This window comes from Geospiza fortis, unplaced genomic scaffold (assembly GCF_000277835.1).
Source record: "Geospiza fortis unplaced genomic scaffold, GeoFor_1.0 scaffold274, whole genome shotgun sequence".
Classification (NCBI taxonomy): domain Eukaryota; kingdom Metazoa; phylum Chordata; class Aves; order Passeriformes; family Thraupidae; genus Geospiza; species Geospiza fortis.
The window spans coordinates 1,182,830-1,205,129 of record NW_005054485.1 but is presented as its reverse complement, the minus strand read 5'-3'; the positions used below and the strand labels follow the sequence as shown (position 1 = coordinate 1,205,129).

At 38.8% G+C, this 22,300-nt stretch overlaps 1 protein-coding gene across 1 annotated transcript in view; it reads left to right on the top strand.

Annotated features, from left to right (window-relative positions):
- Window positions 1-21,666, top strand: part of GAK (cyclin G associated kinase) — a 69,434-nt gene extending 47,768 nt beyond the window's left edge. Inside the window, exons 21-27 of the mRNA XM_031063194.1 lie at window positions 598-735; window positions 8,075-8,209; window positions 8,542-8,661; window positions 11,607-11,819; window positions 13,182-13,330; window positions 14,418-14,594; window positions 16,127-21,666. Coding sequence (XP_030919054.1) covers window positions 598-735; window positions 8,075-8,209; window positions 8,542-8,661; window positions 11,607-11,819; window positions 13,182-13,330; window positions 14,418-14,594; window positions 16,127-16,228 — 1,034 coding nt within the window. The 3' untranslated portion in view covers window positions 16,229-21,666. The remainder of the gene's footprint in view (window positions 1-597; window positions 736-8,074; window positions 8,210-8,541; window positions 8,662-11,606; window positions 11,820-13,181; window positions 13,331-14,417; window positions 14,595-16,126) is intronic.
- Window positions 21,667-22,300: the final 634 nt, after the last annotated feature.

Here is a 22,300-nt window from a genome sequence, read left to right as displayed (position 1 = left end):
ATAAATATTTTTCCAGTTAGTTTTTTCTTCATTGGGATCACTAGAGACCTGCTGAAGTCTTACTTCTATTGGTTTTCATTCTTGCGTTGACGTGTTTTCTGCCCCAGAATTGCCAATGCCTTCAAGTCTGAATGGTAGTATGAATATTTTACTTCATATTCTTTTTAATAGTGTAGTAGTCCATTTTCTTCAAATCTAGTTGCAGATTTGGCATTATAGAGTATTTAATAAATGTAATTCTTCTGTGTGTCAGATGGTCATGCAGACTTAAGATGTGTCTTAAATGGATGAAATTAACAATGTTGTTGAATTGTATGCTACTTTAGAAGACATAGCTATTCATATTATGTATGGCTGAGACACTTTTTGTACCATGTGAAAGTTCATTTGTCTAGAGGAAGGAATAGGTGGTTACTCTTTGCCACACAAAATTGACAGAAGGCTGCTGCAGTTACTAGCATGAGCTTTGCTTCTTGTCTGTGCCATCAGAGGAGTCAGGCTTTTTCAACTTCATTTATTTTACAGTTTGTCATGAGATAATTTTGTTTTCTGCTTATTTTTTAGCTGATCCATTTGACCCGTTCACAATGTCATCAAGCTCAGAGAATCAAGCCCTGTCTGGTCCAGACCTCTTTGGGGACTTCCTTAATCCAACCTCAACATCTACAGCTAATACAGTTCCTTCCACACAAAGTTCACTTCCACCTTCTTCCAGCTCAGATTTCTTAAATTTAGGTAAGTGTGCTTCTGATGTTCTGTTTCTCAACAGTTTCTTCTCTTCTGTGCATTTGTCTTTCAGCTTAGTGGATTAGTGTCTTAATAGATCCACTTGTTGTGATTGCTGTTTTTATTAGCTTTGTACTCTGGAAGTACAGATGCAAATGCACCAAGAAACGTTTCCTGTATAATGTTGCGCTATTATTTATGATGTGACAGGATTTCTAGAATTGCTAACCATATATTAGGAGTTGGAGTTTTCTCTTAATGTTCTAATAACTGAGGGTACCCAAATATCTGGAAACTTATTTTGTATGTGATAGTATGCTGTGTTGACTGTATTTAGGTTTTAAAGATTTCCTGGAAACCTTGGAAGACAAATGAGCAAGTCAAGTTATAATATAGCCAGTTCTTAAAAGGCTGAGGCTAGCTTGCACCTTCCTGACCTGAATGTATTCTGCTAATATACCTACAAAGTACATTATGTAATACTCTAATCTTATTTGTTTCATTTCTCTGATATATTCTTGGCGAAGCCTTTTCCTCATGCATTTATTTTAAAATCTGTTAATCTTTAAACAAAAATCTTTGTATTATGTTCAGTCTTCCCATCATTCTTTAAGGAGAAACAGACATTTGCAGAAATGGCGAAGTGGTAGAGCTGCTAGTGTTTAAGCTTTTTAAAATCTAACTTTCGAAGAAAAGTGTGGGTTCTCTCCATAGGGTTATGGGTTGTGATCAGTCTGTGAGGGCTCTTCTCTGCTGCACTCTCAGTCCCTCTTTCTGTATAGGCGCTTCACACGGGATACAGTATTTTAAGAACACAGCTCTGTGTAGGGTGCAGTCCTTTAGGAAGAGATTGCTATAGGGATGTGGTTCTCCCAGGCACTGCAAGTTCTGCCAGGAACCTGCTGCTGTGTGGGCTGCTCTCCCTGGGCTGTGGCTTCATCAAGGACATGTCCACCTCTGTAGGGTCCTCCACAGGCTGCAGTGTGAATATTTGTTCTACTGTGGTTTTTTATATGTATTGCAGGACAATCTCTGCTCTGGTATCTGGAGCACCTCTTCCCCTTCTTTTTCCACCTACCTTAACGTCTGCAGAGCTGTTTCTGTCATATCTGTCCCTTCTCTTACAGCTGCTGTGCAGTATTTTTTGGGAAAACATGTTTTCCCGAAGACATCTAGTTTGTGAGGCTCAGCTGTGGCTTGTGGTGAGTCTGTTGGAGCTAGCTGTGTCCAGCAGAGAAGCCCAGGTGTCTTCTCATGCAGACACCTACTTACAAAGTGCAGGTAGCTAGGAATGGTGGTATCCCACACCTTTTCCTGAATCTAATGATTTCTTCCCAGGGCTTATTGCATGCAGCTTTGATTTGCCCCTCTTTGTTTATTAGTTGCTCTTGTTAACCCTGCATCTGAGTGATGCAGTCTGAGTGTTAGATACAGATAAACTGGACAGAAAAAAGAAAGCATCATTTGTCTGACTGAGAGAAACGCTTCCTCTTTGAAATAAAAGGCCACTCAGCTGATTGCCCTCTCTATCATATTATTAATCATTATATTCCAGCTGTGATTGATTCTGCTGAGAAGATTCCACTTGCTGCCTCCTTTGCAATGTTTTTGTTCTTTCCTGTTGATAGCAAGAGCCATATGTTTCAGTTGTGTACTTGTATAGTTGTCAGCTTTATGCCACTATTGCTGTCCCTGTGTGAAGTTACCAAATATAAATATTTTACTCAATAGATTTGATCAATACTGATCTGTGGAGCATTATTTCCACCAGATTCTGCACCTGGGATGGGGAAACCTGGATGCAGGCAGACTGGGGAATGAGATACTGGGGAGGGGCATCATGGAAACGGACTTGGGGATCCTGGTCAATGGCAGCCTGAATGAGTCAGCAGTGCCCTGGCAGCCAGGAGGGCCAAGCATGTCCCTAGGTGCATCAGGCACAGCATCACCAGCCAGGCTAGAGAGGGGATTGTCCTGCTCTGTGCTGGGGCTGCCTCACCTTGAGTGCTGGGGCAGTTTTGGGTGCCATAATATAAAAATAGGCACTAAGCCATTAGAGACTGTCCAAAGAAGGGCCATGAGTATGGTGAAGAGGCTTAAGGGGAAGCTGTATGAGGAGCAGCTGAGGTCACTTGGTCTGTTTCTCCTGGGGAAGAGGAAACTGAGGGGAGACCTTATTGCAGTCATCAACTTCCTTGTGAGGGAAAGTGGAGGGATCTGCATTGATCTGATCTCTGTGGTGACCAGTGACAGGACCCAAGGGAATGGCCTGTAGTTGTGTTAGGGGAGCAAGAGCCATATGTTTCAGTTGTGTACTTGTATAGTTGTCAGCTTTATGCCACTATTGCTGTCCCTGTGTGAAGTTACCAAATATAAATATTTTACTCAATAGATTTGATCAATACTGATCTGTGGAGCATTATTTCCACCAGATTCTGCACCTGGGATGGGGAAACCTGGATGCAGGCAGACTGGGGAATGAGATACTGGGGAGGGGCATCATGGAAACGGACTTGGGGATCCTGGTCAATGGCAGCCTGAATGAGTCAGCAGTGCCCTGGCAGCCAGGAGGGCCAAGCATGTCCCTAGGTGCATCAGGCACAGCATCACCAGCCAGGCTAGAGAGGGGATTGTCCTGCTCTGTGCTGGGGCTGCCTCACCTTGAGTGCTGGGGCAGTTTTGGGTGCCATAATATAAAAATAGGCACTAAGCCATTAGAGACTGTCCAAAGAAGGGCCATGAGTATGGTGAAGAGGCTTAAGGGGAAGCTGTATGAGGAGCAGCTGAGGTCACTTGGTCTGTTTCTCCTGGGGAAGAGGAAACTGAGGGGAGACCTTATTGCAGTCATCAACTTCCTTGTGAGGGAAAGTGGAGGGATCTGCATTGATCTGATCTCTGTGGTGACCAGTGACAGGACCCAAGGGAATGGCCTGTAGTTGTGTTAGGGGAGGTTTATGTTGGATATCAGGAAAAGATTTTTCTCCCAGAGGCTGGCTGAGCACTGGAACAGTGGGAAGTGTTTGCAGCACCAGCCTGACAAGAGTTCCAGAAAAGTTTGGAAAACACATGATGTGATTCTTTGGGCTGTCCTGTGCAGAGCCAGAAGCTAGACTCTGATCCTTGTGGTTCCCTGGTAGCTCAGCATATTTTATGATCTCAGCCAAAATCTAACTCACTGGAGGGGCAGGACCTCTCAAGAGGAGATTCTCTAGGTTATGTGATCAAAGCAGGATCATGTAGAGTGGGCTGTTCAGGACTGTGTCGTGTCCTTTCTGGTTTTCAGCATTTCCAACACTATAGACTCCACAGCTGGGCAACCTATGCCAGGTTTGGGGAGATCTTAGAGGAAAGAAAGTATTTTTTAATGGAGTTTCCTGTGTTTAAGTTTGTGCCCTATTGCCTCTTGTCCTTCCAGTGGGCAACACAGAGAAGAATCTGTCTCAGTCTTTTTTTTGTTTCTTCACAGTAAATATTTTTACACATTTATAAGAATGTTCCTGGTTCTTTTCTCCAAGTTGAATAGTACCAGACCCTATTATCAGAGAGGACACAGAAAACCCTTTTATGTATTAAATTAAAGTGGGAAAAATAAAATATGGATTTCTGTTCACTAAATGTTTATCTGCAGCCTTAAGGAGATCACGATCAATTGTCAGCTGTTAATAACATTTGAGCAAGTAGAGGAAAAAAAGGAGTATTTTTACATCTGACTGCAATGCTTATTGTTTTGTGCTTACTCCTGATTTTATTTGATAACTTGCAGCCTGGTAAGTGTATTAGGATACCTGCTATTTTAATGTAATTTCTGGAGCTTTCTGTCAACATAGGAAAAGATACTTAAAATGTACCCATTTTCTCTTCAGCCTGCTGTTTTACATTGATTTCCAAATATTTCTCTATTGCAAGGCAGTCTTTAAAAACTGTATGGAAGTGGAGGAACTGGGGTAGCATTTCACACTCCTTTACATTTATCTTTCAAATGAGAGCTCATATGTGTGTTTAACTGAAATGATGTATGTATTTGAGCCTTTAGCATTCCATCCAGTTACAGGTATCAATTTTATCAAGTAAGTAAGGCATATTAATGATTATGTTGCACTTAATGTGATTTTTTGAGTCCTGAAAGGACAGGATCACTAGTAACTGGAGAAAAAATGAAAAATAAGAACATGTTCTCAAATGACATATTCAGAAGAACTGTGTTAAGTGAGCAGAAGACAGTGCAAACATAAGATCATTAAAGGGAGAAAAATTTAAAAATAAATTAGTAGTAATGGCAGTGACCATTCAAAATAAGCTGCAGTAATAAAATTTGATGACTCTGCTGTTAGAGCAGTTGTAAGTGTCTAGAATCAAATCTTAGTGATGGATAAGCTTTGTTTGTCAGTAAATGATTACTAAACTGCTATTAGATACCAGGAGAAAAGATGTTTCAGTGAACACAAGTTCAAGACGTAGAACTTTAACCTTGTATTTCTCAGATGTTGGCTTAAAATTTAAAATCATAGGAGTTTTAGAATGAAAGAGAGTTCTTACACAGTATCTGGTCTTTTAAGGCATTCTGTCCTGTAATAGGAAAATGTTGTGCTGTTGCTGCTATACAGCTGTGTATTAACAAGGTAACTTAATTTTCTTCTGTATTTTTTAAGTAGCAGATCATCTTTAATGCAGGTTGAGTCAAGATATACTACCCTCAAAGACAGCAGGAGATTTGGAAGGTGCTCAAAAGAAACCTGAGCGATCAGTGTAGTTTTTTCCTGAGGATAAGTTAGTTTCTGTGGACTTGAGTTCTCAGACAGGCTTTAGATAAGGTTAAAAAAACCTTACATCATACTAAACCAGCCTCTTGGTTCACAGAAAATCCTGTTGTCTGTGATTAAAGGATTTCCTGTAGACATGACAAGTTAAATAAAGAAAACCTTATGTGAAGTTGTGTGTAGTAAAATGCAGGTCTCTTATTTTGGGAAGCTGGAAAGTGTGATCTGATTACCACCAACTTATTCTTGCATCTTGGCTTGGTTTGAGCAGTGCTAGTAAAGAACAACGTTCTTTGCCAAGAACTCCAGTGGTTCATTGCTGTATGGCTAGGGATTATCAATATGCATATTAAAAATCTTGAGACAACCAGGTTTGGATCTGCATGTTCGTCATCTTAATTGCTTCCATTTTTGGAATATTGAGCTATAGTTCATGTTTTACCATTTCTTTAGGAATTCTGCTCCTTTATCTTAATGTGCTTGTATGAACTGCAATGTGTCAGCTACAAAAATAGAGATTCAGCATGGTTTCATCATACCTCTTCAGAATATGTAGAAGTCAAAGTATCAAAGTCAAAAAGTTGATAACCCTTTTTCTTGATGTTAAAATCCAACATAATGCCCACATTGTAGAATTAAAAAGAAGATAGCATAAGAACAGTTTCAAGAGAAATGAGTTATCTGTTCAGTATATTGTTCATTGCATTGTTTGAGATTTTTCTGATAAGTGTAGTGGTTGTATATGAGCTTTTACTCTCAATAGTGAATTTACTGCTATATGTAGCAGTAGGCTATTTCCTGCTTAGTTCAGCATAGGGGAGACAATGAACTTGATTTCTCTTAAGCAAACTGTTATAAAACAGCTCATTCCCATAGTGTGTTCTCAATCCTTCAAATGCTTTCATCTTTAATTTTTATTTTAATAATAATAATAAAATAATAAAAATAATTTAATTTGTTCTTTTTTCTCTCAATTTGTTTTCATAGTAGTTAATTTCATATGATTGTGTTAATTTTCTTACGCTCCTGTAAAAAGACCTTTAATAGCAGAGACTGTAGAACAAAATAATTTCTAGCCTAAAAATCAATATTAGTAGTAATTCAAGGCCCGCTTAACTTTTGGGAGTGGAATATGATACAATAAAGTTCTAAGCTGATGAACAGGTGCTGATTTGTAGCCAGCAACACTGTGGTTTAGCAGATAGCTGGGGTCCTGGGTCCTGAGTATTGAGACCAATATGTATTGTTTCTCCCGTGGTTTCAGAGGCAGGGAGATGAAGCTTGGGTCTGGAGAAAGGGCTGGAAATGGTGGGTACTTCTTGCATTTTATTCTAATGTTTTCCCTCACATGCAGCAGAGAGTACTGCTGTAATACAGGCTTTTGGTACAGTATGTGATTTGCTCACTTTGCAGCTGTAAGATCTAATTATAAACAGTATTAGTAGATTGAGGTACTATAGAGGTATTTAATTTGCTTCTAATTATTTCCTTAATTAAGAGGATTTGATGCTAATATTTAGAATGTAAAGCTGAGATGCTGAGACAAGTGAAAGGCTGTGATGTAGTAGTTGAGATTTTCAAAGCCTCAGAATGTTACTGCTTTTGTAAGGATGGCTGGGTTAACCCTATGTCTGTGAAATGTCTTAGACCACCACTAGATGTGCTTTACTGAAATATCTCCTCTCCCTGTAGCACTGACCGTTGTTATAGCATTAGTTACATTCAAAAGCTGTCCTGCTTCACTATGAGTCTCCACAAGCTCTGCTCAAGGAGACTGGTCCGAGCTGGCATGCAGTTTTAAGTGTTCCATACATAGCATTTCTCATTCTGAGGATGGCTCACCTCATAGTTTGTGTGAGTGTGTAAGTGAGGAATAATTCTGAAGTGTCAGGGATGGCAGTTATAATACCTTTAAATGGGATATGACATTTTCCAGGAGTTGGTGGCAGCACCCTTGCATGCTTTTAAATACAACAATTTCATTTAGATGTCATGGTGTATAGAAAAGTGGTTTTTATCCATGCAGCTAGAGATTCTTAGCCTCTTCCCAGAAAAAATCACTCTTCCTGTATCCTGCTCTTCAGTTGTGTGCACTCATTTGTGTGTTACACCTCAAAGAGTGTATTAGTTGGCCAAGAGGCCCCTTTGTCACAAGCAGCCTGAGTTAGGTAAACCTGCATTTTGAAGTGACCTGGCTTCACCTGTGTAACACCCAGACTACTGAGTGATAAAGAGCACCATTCATGGAGCACTACTGCTTTCCACTTACCAGCTGTGTTGTCAGGAACAGCAGCATGCCTTAGATCTGTACCTGAGCTAGTTCTTTTGGTCAGGAGACCTAAGCTGTCAAATTCATAGCATTGCCTGTGCATGAAAATACCTTATCTATGCAGTGCGTGGGATGTTTTAAAATAGAAATGGAGGAATTCCAGTGCTACAACCCTTCTGAGTCTTATTTAAGATTGTTACAGAGAGATTTTAAGCAAGCTATGTAGCTGACAATGTGATACACATTCTGTTGGTATTGCCAAATATATATACTATTATTATGGTTTTCTTAAACATGAAAACATTTCATTTTTCTTCTGTAGGCAGTTTGACACCAGAGCCACCTAAAATATCATCATCTACAAGCCACCCAGATCTCTTAAGTGGGTGGGATTCTTGGGCAGATTCCTCAACAACCAGCAGTGTAGCATCACCACAGCTGAAGCCTGTTTGTGAAGGTATTATGAAATTAAATTTTTCCATTAGAGTAATACCCCAGACTGGGTCAGTTTAATCACCTGAAATTGCTGAACATGTCTTTGTGCATTTTGCTTTGCTACTTAAATGCTCCTTTAGTAAGACACTTGTGTAGTTTCTCAGATTAAAGTTCAAGACACAGGAATTAAATTGTTTCAATTCTCTGTAGTAATGGTGATTCTTGTAATAGGAAAAGATGTTGTGAAGTAGAATATTGGGGAGGTTTGCATGAGGTGTTGTGTAGATACTATTTTTATTCTTTCTCTCAATTTCCAAACAGACTAGGTATGTGATGTGTCTTCTTATTATACAGGCCAAGCTTTTACCACCGGAAGCCAGTCCAGTGTGTCTTCAGGTTTGTCTTTTAGCCAGGCAAAAACTCAGAACTTTGATCCTTTTGCTGATCTTGCCAATCTGGGATCTGGTCTTCCAGGTAAGATCTTACTTTTGATAGACTATATTTTTTAGGACCTTTACTGTTTGATTAGCTTCTTGTACCAATAAATGGTTTTGACAGCCTATTAAGGGAAGTGTTTCTTTTTAATTGTCAACGTCTAGCTTGAGGTATTTGCTGAGAGCTGGTAACAAGAAAAGGTTGAATCTTCCAGATATTTTTAAACATCCAGAATAGTATTTCAGAAGATAACTACAGCTGTGATATAAGAACAGTAAAAGTAATTAATGCTTGAGAATAGAGTTGAGATGGTAAGAGAAACCAGGAGTCGCTGATTCAGTAACTGAGCATGAGGTTTCTTACCTAGCATTGATTAATACTGTTCTTGAAGGATTTAAAATGAAAGCAGGATTGAATTAGTTAACTATTTTTAGTTCCAAGGTAACAGTTAATTCAGTACTTTCCTTTGAATTCAGTAGACTTTCATAGCTCTGCTACTCACATCTGCCGTGTTTGTAAGATAAGCACAAATCAAGGGCCGTACATTGCACACCAGTACCAAAACCACTATGAATGCTTGCATTCAGTTTGCAGTGAAGGGCACAAGGAGTTCTAGAAGAAGAAACATAGCAGAATAACTTTTGTTCCCGGGTGTTTTATTGGCCTGAAACTCGGGAATTTAGTCCTGTAGCACCCACTAAAGAGCTGCAGTCCTCGCATTTCAGAACCCACACTGCCATAACCAATGTGACCAGCTGCCCAGTGTACATGGAATGATTCAGAACAGCCTAGTGTCGCTGAATTGAGCAAACCTGCTTTTCCCTTAGCTTGGAGCTGATGGAGGTTTTACCCTGTTGCCTTGGCAGTTAGCACTGTGTATTGAATTGAGTGGAAGTCTTGCAGAAATGCTAGGTAGCATGCATTTGACTTCTTGATGTTGCTTGGGCATAAGCACTGCAAAATTCTGGTTTTGAAGTAGTACCAATGAGGCTGCTTTGCAGTAAAAAATGTTAAAAATTTTCTAGTTTAATAATTCAGGTTAACACAGATTATTAAATGCACAGATAGTGTGACAGTAAAAAAAGTAAATTTATTCTTGACTTGAAGATGTAGGTATAGCCCACACTGAATCAGATGAAAGAAATCAAACTAATTTTAGCAGGACTTGGGTCAATTCATTACTCCTTCAGTTAGCTTTCAATAGGAAAAATGACTGCATTAAGAAGTAGCCAGATGTCACTGTCCTAGTTAATGTTCCCAGGCTTGAAATGAATTTTCAAGGCATCACAAGAACTGGAATTCAGTTTTGGAATACAACTTGAATACCACATTCTGTTGTATTTTTCATAGGAGTTTTTTGGCTTCCGCATACAAGACGCTGTTCTGGAAGAAAATTTATGAGAGTGCAAGCTGCTTAAATATGAATGCTATATAAACCCTAAAAAAATAGCAGCTAAAAATAGTGAATACTGGTGTATTAGCATACTGGTAGGATACCAATAGTTTTCTGTGCTGGTTGGTGTTATCACACTCTTCTTTAGGAATGGTCTTCTATCATAAAGTAGGAGTGTGGTATTGAAAAGTTTTTGTCAACAGTGAGGAATTGACTTGTCCTACAGGAAGAATTTGTTGGCCTTGAAAACTGCAATAATAAACGTAGAATTCTTTGAAAGAATAGGTGAAAGAGATAATTTCTCAATATGCAGATTTGCTCTGACTAGTAACAATTTTTTTTTCTGTAAATTTCACAAGTTGTCAATGACTGAAAACTGAGTTGACTGCAGTTGAGTGATTTAATGAAAAAGCAGTGCATTCCTAGATTTTACTGGGTGTTGTAATGCATTACTGGGTTTTATCAGGTGCAATAATTCAAGACATAATATGCTATCCTGTACATGGCCCTGGGGAGACATCCTCTTGTGCAAGTTAGAGGTCTGAGCAGCCACTTCCAAAGGGAGGCATCAGGAGAGCTGAAATGTGAGGAGCCATTTTTGAAAGAGCGAATCAAGTTTGCATTGCTGTGTATACCCAGACAGGCTTGGCCTACACCACAGGAGGCTGATAACAGGATCTCCTGCAGGCTGCAGTGCTTTTCTTACTTGTGCAGTATATTCCTTGTGAATGCTTCTATAGAATAATGTTCTCCTTATCTTCCTTAAACAGTAGTGTGACAGTGGTCACAAGGGTTCTTGATTGACGGAAGAGACGAGAATGTTGACTCCATGTTCAGAAGGCTTGATTTATTATTTTATGATGTATATATTACATTAAAACTATACTAAAAAGAAAAAGAAGGAAAGGTTTCCCCTGAAGGCTAGCTAAGCTAAGAAAAGAAGAGAAAAGAATGATAACAAAAGCAGCTGGCTTGGGCAGAGAGCGAGAGCCGGCTCTGCCGTGACTGGTCAATGAATCAAAACATCCACACGAGACCAATCACGGATCCACCTGTTGCATTCCACAGCAGCAGATAATTATTGTTTACATTTTGTCTCTGAGGCCTCAGCTCCTCAGAAGGGAAAAAATCTTAAGAAAGGATTTTTAGTGAAAAGGATGTCTGCGACACAGTAGTGCAAGGAACCACTAGAGACTTTGAAAGCATTAATTTGAAAATCTTCTCAGTCTGTTACCATTTTTTGTAATTAGTTGTTTATTATGCACTGCATATTAGCAGAAGTGGGAAGCAGAACTACTGTCACAGCCATATTTTCTCCTAGCCTGACGCGTGCCTGACCCTTCAGATAAGGGTGCATGTTTTTGCTAAAACTGACATTTGAAACCTTGAGTTGTAAGAAAAGACTTTCAGTAAAGCCTCCAGCTCCTGCTATCCAAGTTACTTCTTAATGAGACTCTTAACTTCATTTTACCCACACCTTCCTGTTACACTGTGAGCTATGTGGTTATATGTCAAGACCAAACTGTCTTACTTGTATTAAACAGGTGCCAGGCACTTAACTGAACAACTAAGTGAGTATTTTTTTTGTTAGGTTCATCCACTGGTGGACTCTTGGGTAGTGGATTTAGTCAGAAAACTGCTCCATCTCAGAAGCTAGGAAATCAGTGGCAGAAATCCTCCAAACCACAAAGTACTTCATGGCAGTCCCAGACTAAGTCCAGCACAGCAGCTAAGCCCAACTACACAGTAAACTTCAGTGTTATTGGGGGACGAGAAGAAAGAGGAGTCAGAGCCCCAAGCTTTGGTAAGTTTTTTGAATGTGTATTACTTTTAATGTCCCATGTGAAGTTAGCTGGGAGCGCTGTTACCTGCAGAAGCTCTTCTACCTTCATATTTTTCTTTACATTTAAGTTTTGTCTGTTAGAAAACAAGAAAGCACTTGCCAAATCTGGTATCCTGCCTTTCCAAACCTACCCCAGTACATAACAGACAATCTGATGATAGCACAGGTGTACACGAGTTTGGGTATAAAGTCTCAAGGCTGTAGTTACTCACCCACATGGGAACTGGTTTTGTGTCAGTGAGTTTAGAACGGTAAATTTGATCCATCCGGGGAGAGATGGTTGATAATGTTGCTTCCTGTTAGTCTGTTCTTGGCTGAAGAAGAGTAGCTTGTTTTGAGAAAGAAAAATTACTGAAAATTCTTGTGTTTGAAAGAGATATGGGGACAGGACCAAGTGGAATCATACAGTCCTTTAACATGTTCCAACTGAGTAGGCAAACCTGGAGTTACAGGCTTAGGCTTTACCTCTTCTGTATGAACTTCCTTGGAAAATTTTATTTTCTGGTGTGTTGATATTAGGATTGTGCTTCCCTTAAACTGATGTATAAGTGAACAGCAGGTACTTCTTTAAGTTGGAATTATTCTGTTGGTCCATATCTGGAAAAAGGTGTCAGGATGCAGAGGCATTGAGTGTAGGTTGTAGCACAGGAAAGTCTGTAGAACAAGGGAAAAAATTCAATTGGCACGATGAAATGCTGAAACAGGTTGTTGTAATTCCTCTCCCTTAAAAACAGATGGACCTCAACAGGACAAAGGCCTAAAAAATGTACCTGGTTGTCCCTGCTTTGAGTGGGGATGGGACTAGACCACATCCAGAGGCCTCTTCAGAGTTCAATTATTCTGCAGTTTTCTGAAATTTGTTGGTTATGTAATGAATATTCATGTTGGTATTTTATTAGATCATTATTCTGGGTAAGTTTCAACATGCTTAGGTGTTGACTATATGCTTTCAATGATACTGTTGAGTATATGGTTACTTGAAAAACTCCTGCATGGCATTTGAAACTAACTTACAATGGAAAAATTTCCAAATTTGTAGATAGATGTGTGCTCCCTCAAATCTACTAATTTTTTCTAAAAAGGAGGACATGCAAGTATTAGTCAGAGGTTAGCATGTTAGGTTGTCTGCTCTGCTGGACTGAAAGTTTGTTAGAGATCCCTTTTATTTTTATCCTTCTTAGTTTTGTGGCTTTTGGTGTCATTGAAGGATATTTATCATGGCAGTGATAAATGCTATCCAGGTATATCTAAGGGCAATATATTTCCCCTGTTAATGTATTCTCCAGTGAAACTTCTCATTTAATGTTTTTTCTCTTTTCATAGGTCAAAAGCCAAAAGTTTCAGAAAATGACTTTGAGGATCTCTTATCTAATCAAGGATTTTCAGCAAAATCTGATAAAAAGGGACCAAAGACAATTGCTGAGATGAGAAAACAAGAGATGTCTAAAGCTATGGACCCCTTGAAACTCAAGGTTTTTTTAACAGTGATTTTAATTCAAGTGAAGATCTGATCTTATGCTTAGAGCTGCTGATAACAGAGCAGAAGGATACAATGACCAACAGAGAAACTAAAGGCTCATGGTTTAGAAAATATGAATGTAGCTGATAATGCAAGAATACACTTTAAAAATTATTAGCTGTCTTCAGGGTGATCATGTACTTTCATTTTCTGATTAACAAGTGCTGCTGCTATCCTAAGGAATTACTAGAAGGTGCAGTTCTGGAGACAGGATGTATAACTAGTTTGGGATATGTTCCTTGTTGTTCAGATTTTTTTGACCCGTTAGTCATTGATAACTTCACATATTAATACACTTCCAGGTTTTTAGTCTTCATGGTGCTTCTGATAAGTTTGTAAATAAGCTTTAAAGGAATGCTGAAATTAGTTTTCATGAAGTGTCTCCCTTGAAGAGAGAGTGCATTTTAACAGAAGAGAGGGTACATTTTAACAGAAATCACCACAAATGGAAATAAGTACAGATATTTAGTTACCATTCTCATTGGTGATAGTAAGGGTTCAATGAAAACACTGTATCCCTGTGTTATGGCTTGAATATTTCTGTTGAAGTCTGGGCAACATTACTCTAATTGACCTTGGGGATATCTCAAAGAGCGCTTTTGTCTGTGCACTTCTGCAGGTTGCTTAAGTAAATATGAGTTATTACTAGACACTATCTTTTGTACAAAGCTTGTACAATGGCAGTTTTAAAATATATTTACGCTTTTGTACAAATCAAATAATAATTTGTCTGTGGGCCTTGACAGGGATAAGATTAATATAATACCTAATTGTAATATATGTTTTTAATTACTCCTGTCATTTCTCTTGCAATGACTGAATTTCTGCAGTAAACTAGTAACAATGAGCTATTCACCAGTGATAGATGCAAAGTATCCCTTTTTGAGCGGCTAAGGCGGTTGAATTTGGGGAGTGAGTGCAGTAGGACAACTGCCCTTGAGTCATGATCATATGGTCTTGCAGAGCGTGAAGAATATGTCTCTAGAGGCTGAGAATGCTTACAGTGCTACATTCAGTTCTATGTATTCTGATTTTCCCAGATTCTTGAATGGATTGAAGGAAAGGAGAGAAATATCAGAGCATTAATATCCACTCTACATACCGTGCTTTGGGAAGGGGAAAATAAGTGGAAACCAGTCAGCATGGCAGATTTAGTAACTCCTGAACAAGTAAAGAAATACTACAGGAAAGCAGTGCTTGTGGTTCATCCTGATAAGGTGAGTGTTTTCCTCTGATCTTCTTTATTATAAGAGGAATACAAACTGCTTTAGCCATACCATACAGGTTACTGGCAAATGCCTTGCTTCTCAGTCAGCACCCTGGATGTTCTTCACTGTGCTTCCATTGTCTTCTGAATGTGGTGTCCTACTGCATTCAGGTAGTACAGGACTATTCTTCTTGTCCTGGCACAGCACAGAATTCAACAGAGAAGGGTTAACAAATGAAAGATCCAGTGAGGGCTGTACTGAGCACCAGAGTCAGTCATGCTGTGTTCTGACTGACAGATGGCAGATTTAATGCTGATTAGTGGAATCTGTTTCATTTCTGTGAGCTGGTATTTCAGGTCTTTTAGAACTGGTATGGAGACTCAGATACTAAACTATTTTTACTAAAAAAAGAAAACTTAGTAGAATAAACAAGTTATCAGATGAAAAATATGTAATGAGTATTACATTGCATCTGTCTTTTTAAAAATACTTAATGCATCCCAATGTATCAAGGTAGCTTCTTGTTCTGAGCTCTTGTATTAGATAGAAAGAGAAGCACTGGATATACCTGGTTTGAATTTTCACGTTTGCATTCTCTGGTGGTTTAGTGAATAAGTCTAAATCCTATGTTGTCTTGTGTCCATAACAAACATGACATTTTTTTGTTTTTTAGTTCCCCCTCTCCTTCAGAGTTCCTGGGTATATGACTTCTTCCACCTTTGTGGTGGTTTTTTAGGTGTTATGTGTAAGGCCCTTAATGCATCAGTGTCAGAATACAGCTCTGTTTAAGGCATATTTGTCTTCCTTATTCTTTTATTTTGCCACTTTCCTGTTATGCATTGATAAAGTACTGCAGGTGCCAAAAGCTAAGCAGCAGGAGAAGGGGAAGAATACTGGCGGGGGCTCTGGGGTTTCTCTTTTTTATTGGAGAGAAAAATCTTTTGGGACTGGATGTTTTTTAACCACAAAGGTTGGATTGTGTTGGCCCAGAGTCAGGGCAGCTGTGAAGCTGGCAGGACATCAGGAGTATTATCCTTGAGTATGGAAGCAAACACACAGGAAGAGCTATGCCAGTCATGCTAGGTCTTAGTGCCATTCACAACCAGCAACAGATTTTTCTCCAGGGAATTTCATTCAAAAGAAGTTGTCTGAAAGAGGACTCAGATTTTATCCCTGTACACTACTGCAAGATCTTTCAGGAAGCAATTCCAAAAATTACTTAATTTTATTAGTAAATAATAGTACATTAAACTATTTATGAAAAGAACAGCTTTGAAAATTGTTTTTAGATAAATTTTAATGACTTATGAATTGAACTGAAAGCTTGAAAGTAACATAAGGAAACCAAAGATTTGGATTTATTTAAAAAATACTCATGGCAAGCTTTGGATAAGGTTGGAGAGAGTTGTCTGTAGAATTATATTCACAGAGCAGTCTGTAGCTGTTGAATAAGACAGCAAATAAAAAAGGGATGGGATCTTTTCTAAAGACCTAATTTCTAATGCTTTCATGCTTATATGGTGCATTTTCTTTGTTTCCAGGCCACAGGACAGCCCTACGAGCAATATGCCAAAATGATCTTCATGGAATTGAATGATGCATGGTCAGAGTTTGAAAACCAGGGATCGAAGTCTCTTTTCTGAAACTTCACCTTTCACAGAACTGCTTCCAGGAACTGGAGCTGATCATTGTTACGACTTTATTGCGCCGGAGATTTATGAAGCGCTTTTCCATGATTTCAGCACAGTTTCTAGTTATGCACTTAAATGTGGGGATGTATTTTGTAAGATGTAGAGTACAAAGCATTACATAGATGCATTAAGAAAAAAGCTGCTGAAGAAATCACAGTCTGCTGAAGAAATCACAGGGAGTAAAGGTTTCTCTTCAGTTTCGTATAAGAAAAATAGAATTTGAATGAAGCTAAGTAATAAGTGATAGGCTAGTATTAGTTACAAATCATTCCAACTTAAATGATCTTTGTTGTACCTCTACCGTCCCAAATTTGTCTGTTACTTCGAGTAGTTTTGTGATTCAATTTTGATATTTGGTGCCTGTAGCCTTCTTCAAAGTGCTTTAGTTAGCAGCAGTGAATTTGCTTGGCTTATCTCAAACCTAAGGGTGTATATTTTCATCTGTATTTTATATAAGCAATCTGATAATCATTCTGTAAATAATGTTTTCTGATAATATCTGTGTTCTTTACAGTAGAGTAACAGTTGTTTAGCCAAAAAGACAGCACATGTGAGAAAGGCCGACAGGGTTGTTCTTGATTTTTTTTTCCACTTTTTTTTTTTTTTTTACATATCATGAATCTAAAAATAAATTTTGACTCTGAGGTCTGCATGTTCCTGCTGTTTTGTTTATTTATTGCAGTAGTCTGACCTGTGCTTATTTTCCTAGTTCTTTAAATGGTGTCTTTTGTTTCCGAATTCAGTGGAACATTCCTTTCATTGCACTTCAAATACTCTGATAGAAACAATTTTACTCTGAAACTTGAAGTGTAAGCACAAACCTTTTACTGTACATTGATTTCTCTGAGTATTAAATCACCCATTATCATCTGGTGAGCATTTAAAGTGCTTTAACAGACATTTTGTTGCATGTTTGAACTTGTGTATTTTTGACATACACATGGCATCAGTGCATGTGAAAACATGGTGTGTCTTGGTATACTGTTGACTTTCTGCTCACCTATGTCTATGCACTGCTTAGTGCAAGATGAGTAGAGACACAGCTTGGTAACAAAACTTACCATGTTTTCTCATTCCCTGTTCAGAAGGCACTTTTTCACTTGTGCTGGGGTGGATGATGCAAACGACCAATGACTGTTATACTCTGTGTAATAACAAAATGCAATTTTCATATCAAGTTTGAAAATGTTGAAAATTAGCTATTAAATCTTCAGCAGCAGTCTCCTGAAACCAGACAGTTGGGCATTCAAGGGGATATTTTGATCACATGCCTTTTTATACATTTTGCATGCTTAACTGAGAGGGAAACATATTATTAGCAGAGGTAACTGTTCAGCTGAGCAACATCTGAACAGGAAACATGAGATTCTAATGCCACCTGAAAGGTGCATTGGATGAGATTTTCCACTGCTGCACCAGCCTGAGAGCTGGTGTGTTAGAGACTGCTGAACACTTGCAATGTCTAGTCTCTAGCTCTGATATAACACAGTTACTTATTAACCTCTGATCAAAGGTTTCATTTGTGTATATTTGCATATATGTTAGCTGCTGTGATTTTTCTTTTTTTTTTTTTTTGAGGTGAAGCTAGGATCAGTTATGAATCAGGAAGTTTATATATTATTCATAGCTGCTGTTGTATTTCAGTTACTGCTTTGAAGCAGTTTTAAATCTCAGTAGATTTCTTTATAAATGTATGTAACTTGCTGTCTGATTTAAAGTAAGAGTTAATCTTTTTTCCTTTGGATACTTCATTAATTCTTTGCGTATGTGTTCTGCAACCATGGAAGTTAAAGGCTTCTGCTGGTAGGATAGGTTTGTGGGAGGCCTTTTTACAGTTCTAGGGCAAATGTTATCTAGGAATAGGTTTCAAAAGACAAACACAGATATATAATGACTTTGACTGTAGTGCTATATACAGTTGAGAGATAAAGCATTCTAAGGGGGCTGCTTAGAATAAGGAAGGACTGCTTTAAAAACCCATGTTCATTCAGCATGTATAGGCAACTTAATTTTAAGGCATACATTTTTAATTGCTCTTTTCTCAAAATATGTGTTTAAAAATTAAAACATGAAAGTTGGGAGGAAAATATCTTCCTCTGCTTTGTGTATTTGGTAGCATTTGCTGGGTGATGTCTACATTAAGCTTTTTAAAATTTCTCTACTCTTCTTGCAAAATTTTCTTGGAACATCAGAGAAGAACCTTAGATGTGATTTTAAGTTAGCAGGGAAAACATGAGTGCTAGTATTTTACCTGGAAATGAAGATCTCTTGAAATTAGCTTTCTCTTTTAAAAATTATGGAAATTCAAGAGGTTTGGTTATGGATTCTTCCAAGAGCCAATATATAATTACTGTAACTTCAGTCGGGTTGACTGAGCCGCTCAGCTTATTTTATGGCTTAGTCAGCTCTAGTTCTGTGGGGGAACTGGCTGATTTCTCTGCCCTGCTCCTTTCTACATAACTGAATTTTGCTGCTAAGAATCTGGGAGAAGCTTGCTTTGGGAAACTGATAAATTTTGACAATGAAACTATTTTGGGTGGGGTGTTTTGATTTTGGTTTTATTTTTTGTAATTGTGCCATTTATCTGTGTTACATACAAGAATGTGCAAACAATGGGGATTTCATTAAGATTCTGTAAGCAAACTGTAATTTGGAAATTAAAAAAAGTTCAAGTGGTGAATATGAACATAATAAATGGAAGTTTTGTTTTCTGTGCAACATAAAGCAGCATGAGGACTACTAAAGGTGTTTCTTGGTGTAAGGCGTATATATTAAGTACAAGAACCTGGGAAGAGGGAAGTTAAAGTATATTTCATATAAATGTGTATTGAGTCTTAATGTTGCTTTTATAGGAGATGGTAATTTGGAAGAAAAAAGTCCAGGAGTTTTATGAATTCATCTTAAAACAGTAATAAAAAATGGTAGACAATCTGGGAATTAGGGCTTTTCAACCTTTTGATTTGTACTTGGTCGTTAATTGTTTGTCTGCTGTATGAACTAGGAGTGCACTCAAATGAGAACACACATATTTCACTGTAGTTGTATTCTTAGTGTCCACAAATTGAAAAGCTTTTAGAGCAGGCTTCAGAAAAAAGTGATTAATCAGAGACTTGGCTGGATTCTCTCTTTGCTTAAAATGTTTGTTTTCCATTCATGTTAATTGTTCATTGCACAGTTAAGTTTTGAAGTGTTGAAGCCACAACCTGAAAGCTGAACTTTGTATCTGCTTCTGCTGACTGTGAAGCTCGAAGGTGAGGTCACCAGGTGTTGCCTGCAGGTTGATACTCTGCATGCATGCATGTGCTCCAAGGATTTGCATGAGGCACTTGAGGTTCTCTTATGAAGCACCTCCTTGACTCTTGCAGCAAGTCATGGTGACTGCTGGCCCATGTTGGTTGCTCTTCTGTCTGGTAATAACACCTGACTAATGTCATAAATTGTTTGCAGCCTACCAGGGCTCATTTTACAAAACTAAGTAGGCTGAGATGATTAGTGCAAGAAAAAGAAAACAGCATAAGATAGATTAAAGGAAGAGTAGAGAAAAACACCAGGGCTCTGAAGTACATCTGAAATTCTGAAATATTGTTTTCTAATTCTCTCTCCACTGACCTATTGCTACCTACCTCTGCTAAAAACAGATGTAGACTAGTAGAGAGAACCTGGTTTGCAGCCTCCTTTCCATCCCTTTTAGAACACTGTTGACTGTAACAAGTTGGAGTACCAAGTCCTTAGCTTCCCCCCCCCTCCCCCCAAAGTTTATATAAAGCAGATTTTAAAAATGTTTGGGCAGGTTTCCCCTAGTTTTTTTAAAATTACAAATTACTTGTGTTACATTGCTGTTAGATCTGGAGTCCAGCAAAATAACTTTTAAAATAGAGATCTATGAAGGAGAATTGGTGTTGAGTGTGTGGCTGGAGTCTGCCTAATAGAAGCAAGTGATGTATTTTAACTGGAGGAAATCAGTTGGTGTCTTCAACCTCAGGCTTGCCTTTTTGGTGTTTCCTAGTGCTGTCAGAGTTCCTTAGGAGCAGCAAAGAGTGTTCGTGCTTAGTTAGACATAAAGCCTGGAAGGAAAATGTCCTCAGCATTGTTGGCTGGGTCAAGTTCAGCTATTTTGCTAATCAGTGGTAGCTTCTTCAGCAAGTACAGAACAGAAAACCTGCAAAAGTACTGATGAAGTACATTTTCTTGGGACGATGGCAGAGTCCTTGGTGTTGTACTTGTGAGGGTAATTAGTGCTCATGAAAAATGCCTTGCTTGCCTCCATGTTCTTGGTAGTTCTGGACAATTCCTCCCATTTTGTCTTGACAAGCACAGAGCAACAGTTAGTTTGTGAAAGCTACATGCACAAGGTCAGTTTTTTGCACAAACCAAAGCAAAGGAGTTTGAGCATGACAGAAATCTCATCTGGCCTTTGGGGCTGCTGAGTTCTGTGCACCATTCCACTTCCCGAGGCTAGACTGCAGTTTTCCCAGCAGTGGCAGTGTGTTTGCATACTTGCTGGCCTCTGCACTCACTGCTGCTCACAGAAGTGTTTTCAGGAATAACATAAATGTGGAAACCTTGTTGCTCCTTAGCTATGTCTTTAATTGTCTAACACTTGCAATGTAACAGCTGCTTTGTAAACAAGTTCAAATTAATCTTGTATGACTCAGTTGACATTTTCTGTCAAGAAGTTGCAGGTGATTGACCTGCGAAAGCTGTAAAAGGAATGTATTATTTCCCACCCTTTGAGCCTGTCCCTGGTGCAGAGCAGCTCTCGCACCCAGAAGCTCAATGACGAGGAGCTGAGCTCTGGTTCTGATCTTGATGAATCTTGCAATGCTTGCTTACTCTCTCTTTGGGTGAGCTTATTGTGGACTGCAGCTTAGACTGCATTAAGCTTCCAACATATGCTCCAAAAATACAAATTCAGTACTTTTTATGAAGGATACGTGTTGTCATAGAAGCTTTTATTACCAAAAGGGGATTAAGAGGCATTGTGGGGACTCCCAAAACTCTAGTGGAATGTACTGTATATTTGCAATGTAGATTTCTAGAAGTGATTGTCATCTCTCATAAGGTCTTGGCTTGCTCTGAGGTCCTTTTTGTATCTACCTGTAGTTGTGATTGTACTTTCAATACCTGTGTTTTTTTCTGATTTGGAGTGTGTGGAAGGACAGAACAGACACTCAATTCCTGGTTTTGCCATCTTTCAGGAAATGCAATGTACTGTGTAATTTTGCTACTAGTGAAATGAAACTAATACCTGTATGTATATACGGTAAAATAGTCAAATTAAGCCTTGTTTAGAAGTAGATGCAATGTTTGGTACAATGTCCTTGAACAGAATATTTTGCTTTGAAATGTATTACAATTTAACCAGTGATCAATTAAAACAAACAAAATAACTTTGTCTATTTCCTTCTTTACCAAGAGAGAAATGGCCTGAACACCTGAAGTGTTTCCACTGTGTCTTCCAGAACAGTATGCAAATGTTAGAGAAGTGGTTCTCGTTGTGTTCAGGTTGACTGAACCTGTTAGGAGCTGAGTGGCTCTTGAGAAGTGTCTGTTCTGTTGGAGAGGGTCGCTGCAGTGTGCCCTGGGGTTTGGCGGCTGCATTTTCCAAGTGCAGTATTGGGTTGAGGGGGTTCTTGCACAGGAGCTGCTGCAGTGCTTTTCCATTGCCCAAGGGAAGCTCTGGCCTAAGTGTGTAGCAGCGATCAAAAGGGAAGAGAACAGGAGCACATGGACACAACTGAGGCAGGAGAGGGGAATATGAGCAGCCTGTAGGGATGGTGGGGTGACACATCTGGTAATGAAGAACTGCAGATGGCAGGAATCTGAGGGAATGTGGCATGGCAAAGGGTAAGCTTCTGCTGGGAGCTTACTGACAAGGTGTCCAGAAGCATCTTGACTCCATACTCTGCAACAAGAACAGGCTAGCAGAATCTTTCATAGGTGGGAACAAGCCAGTCGGTGACATTGAGAACGTTTCTTTAAAAGTTAAAACCACAAAAGTATAGGAATACCATTGGTGCTCCC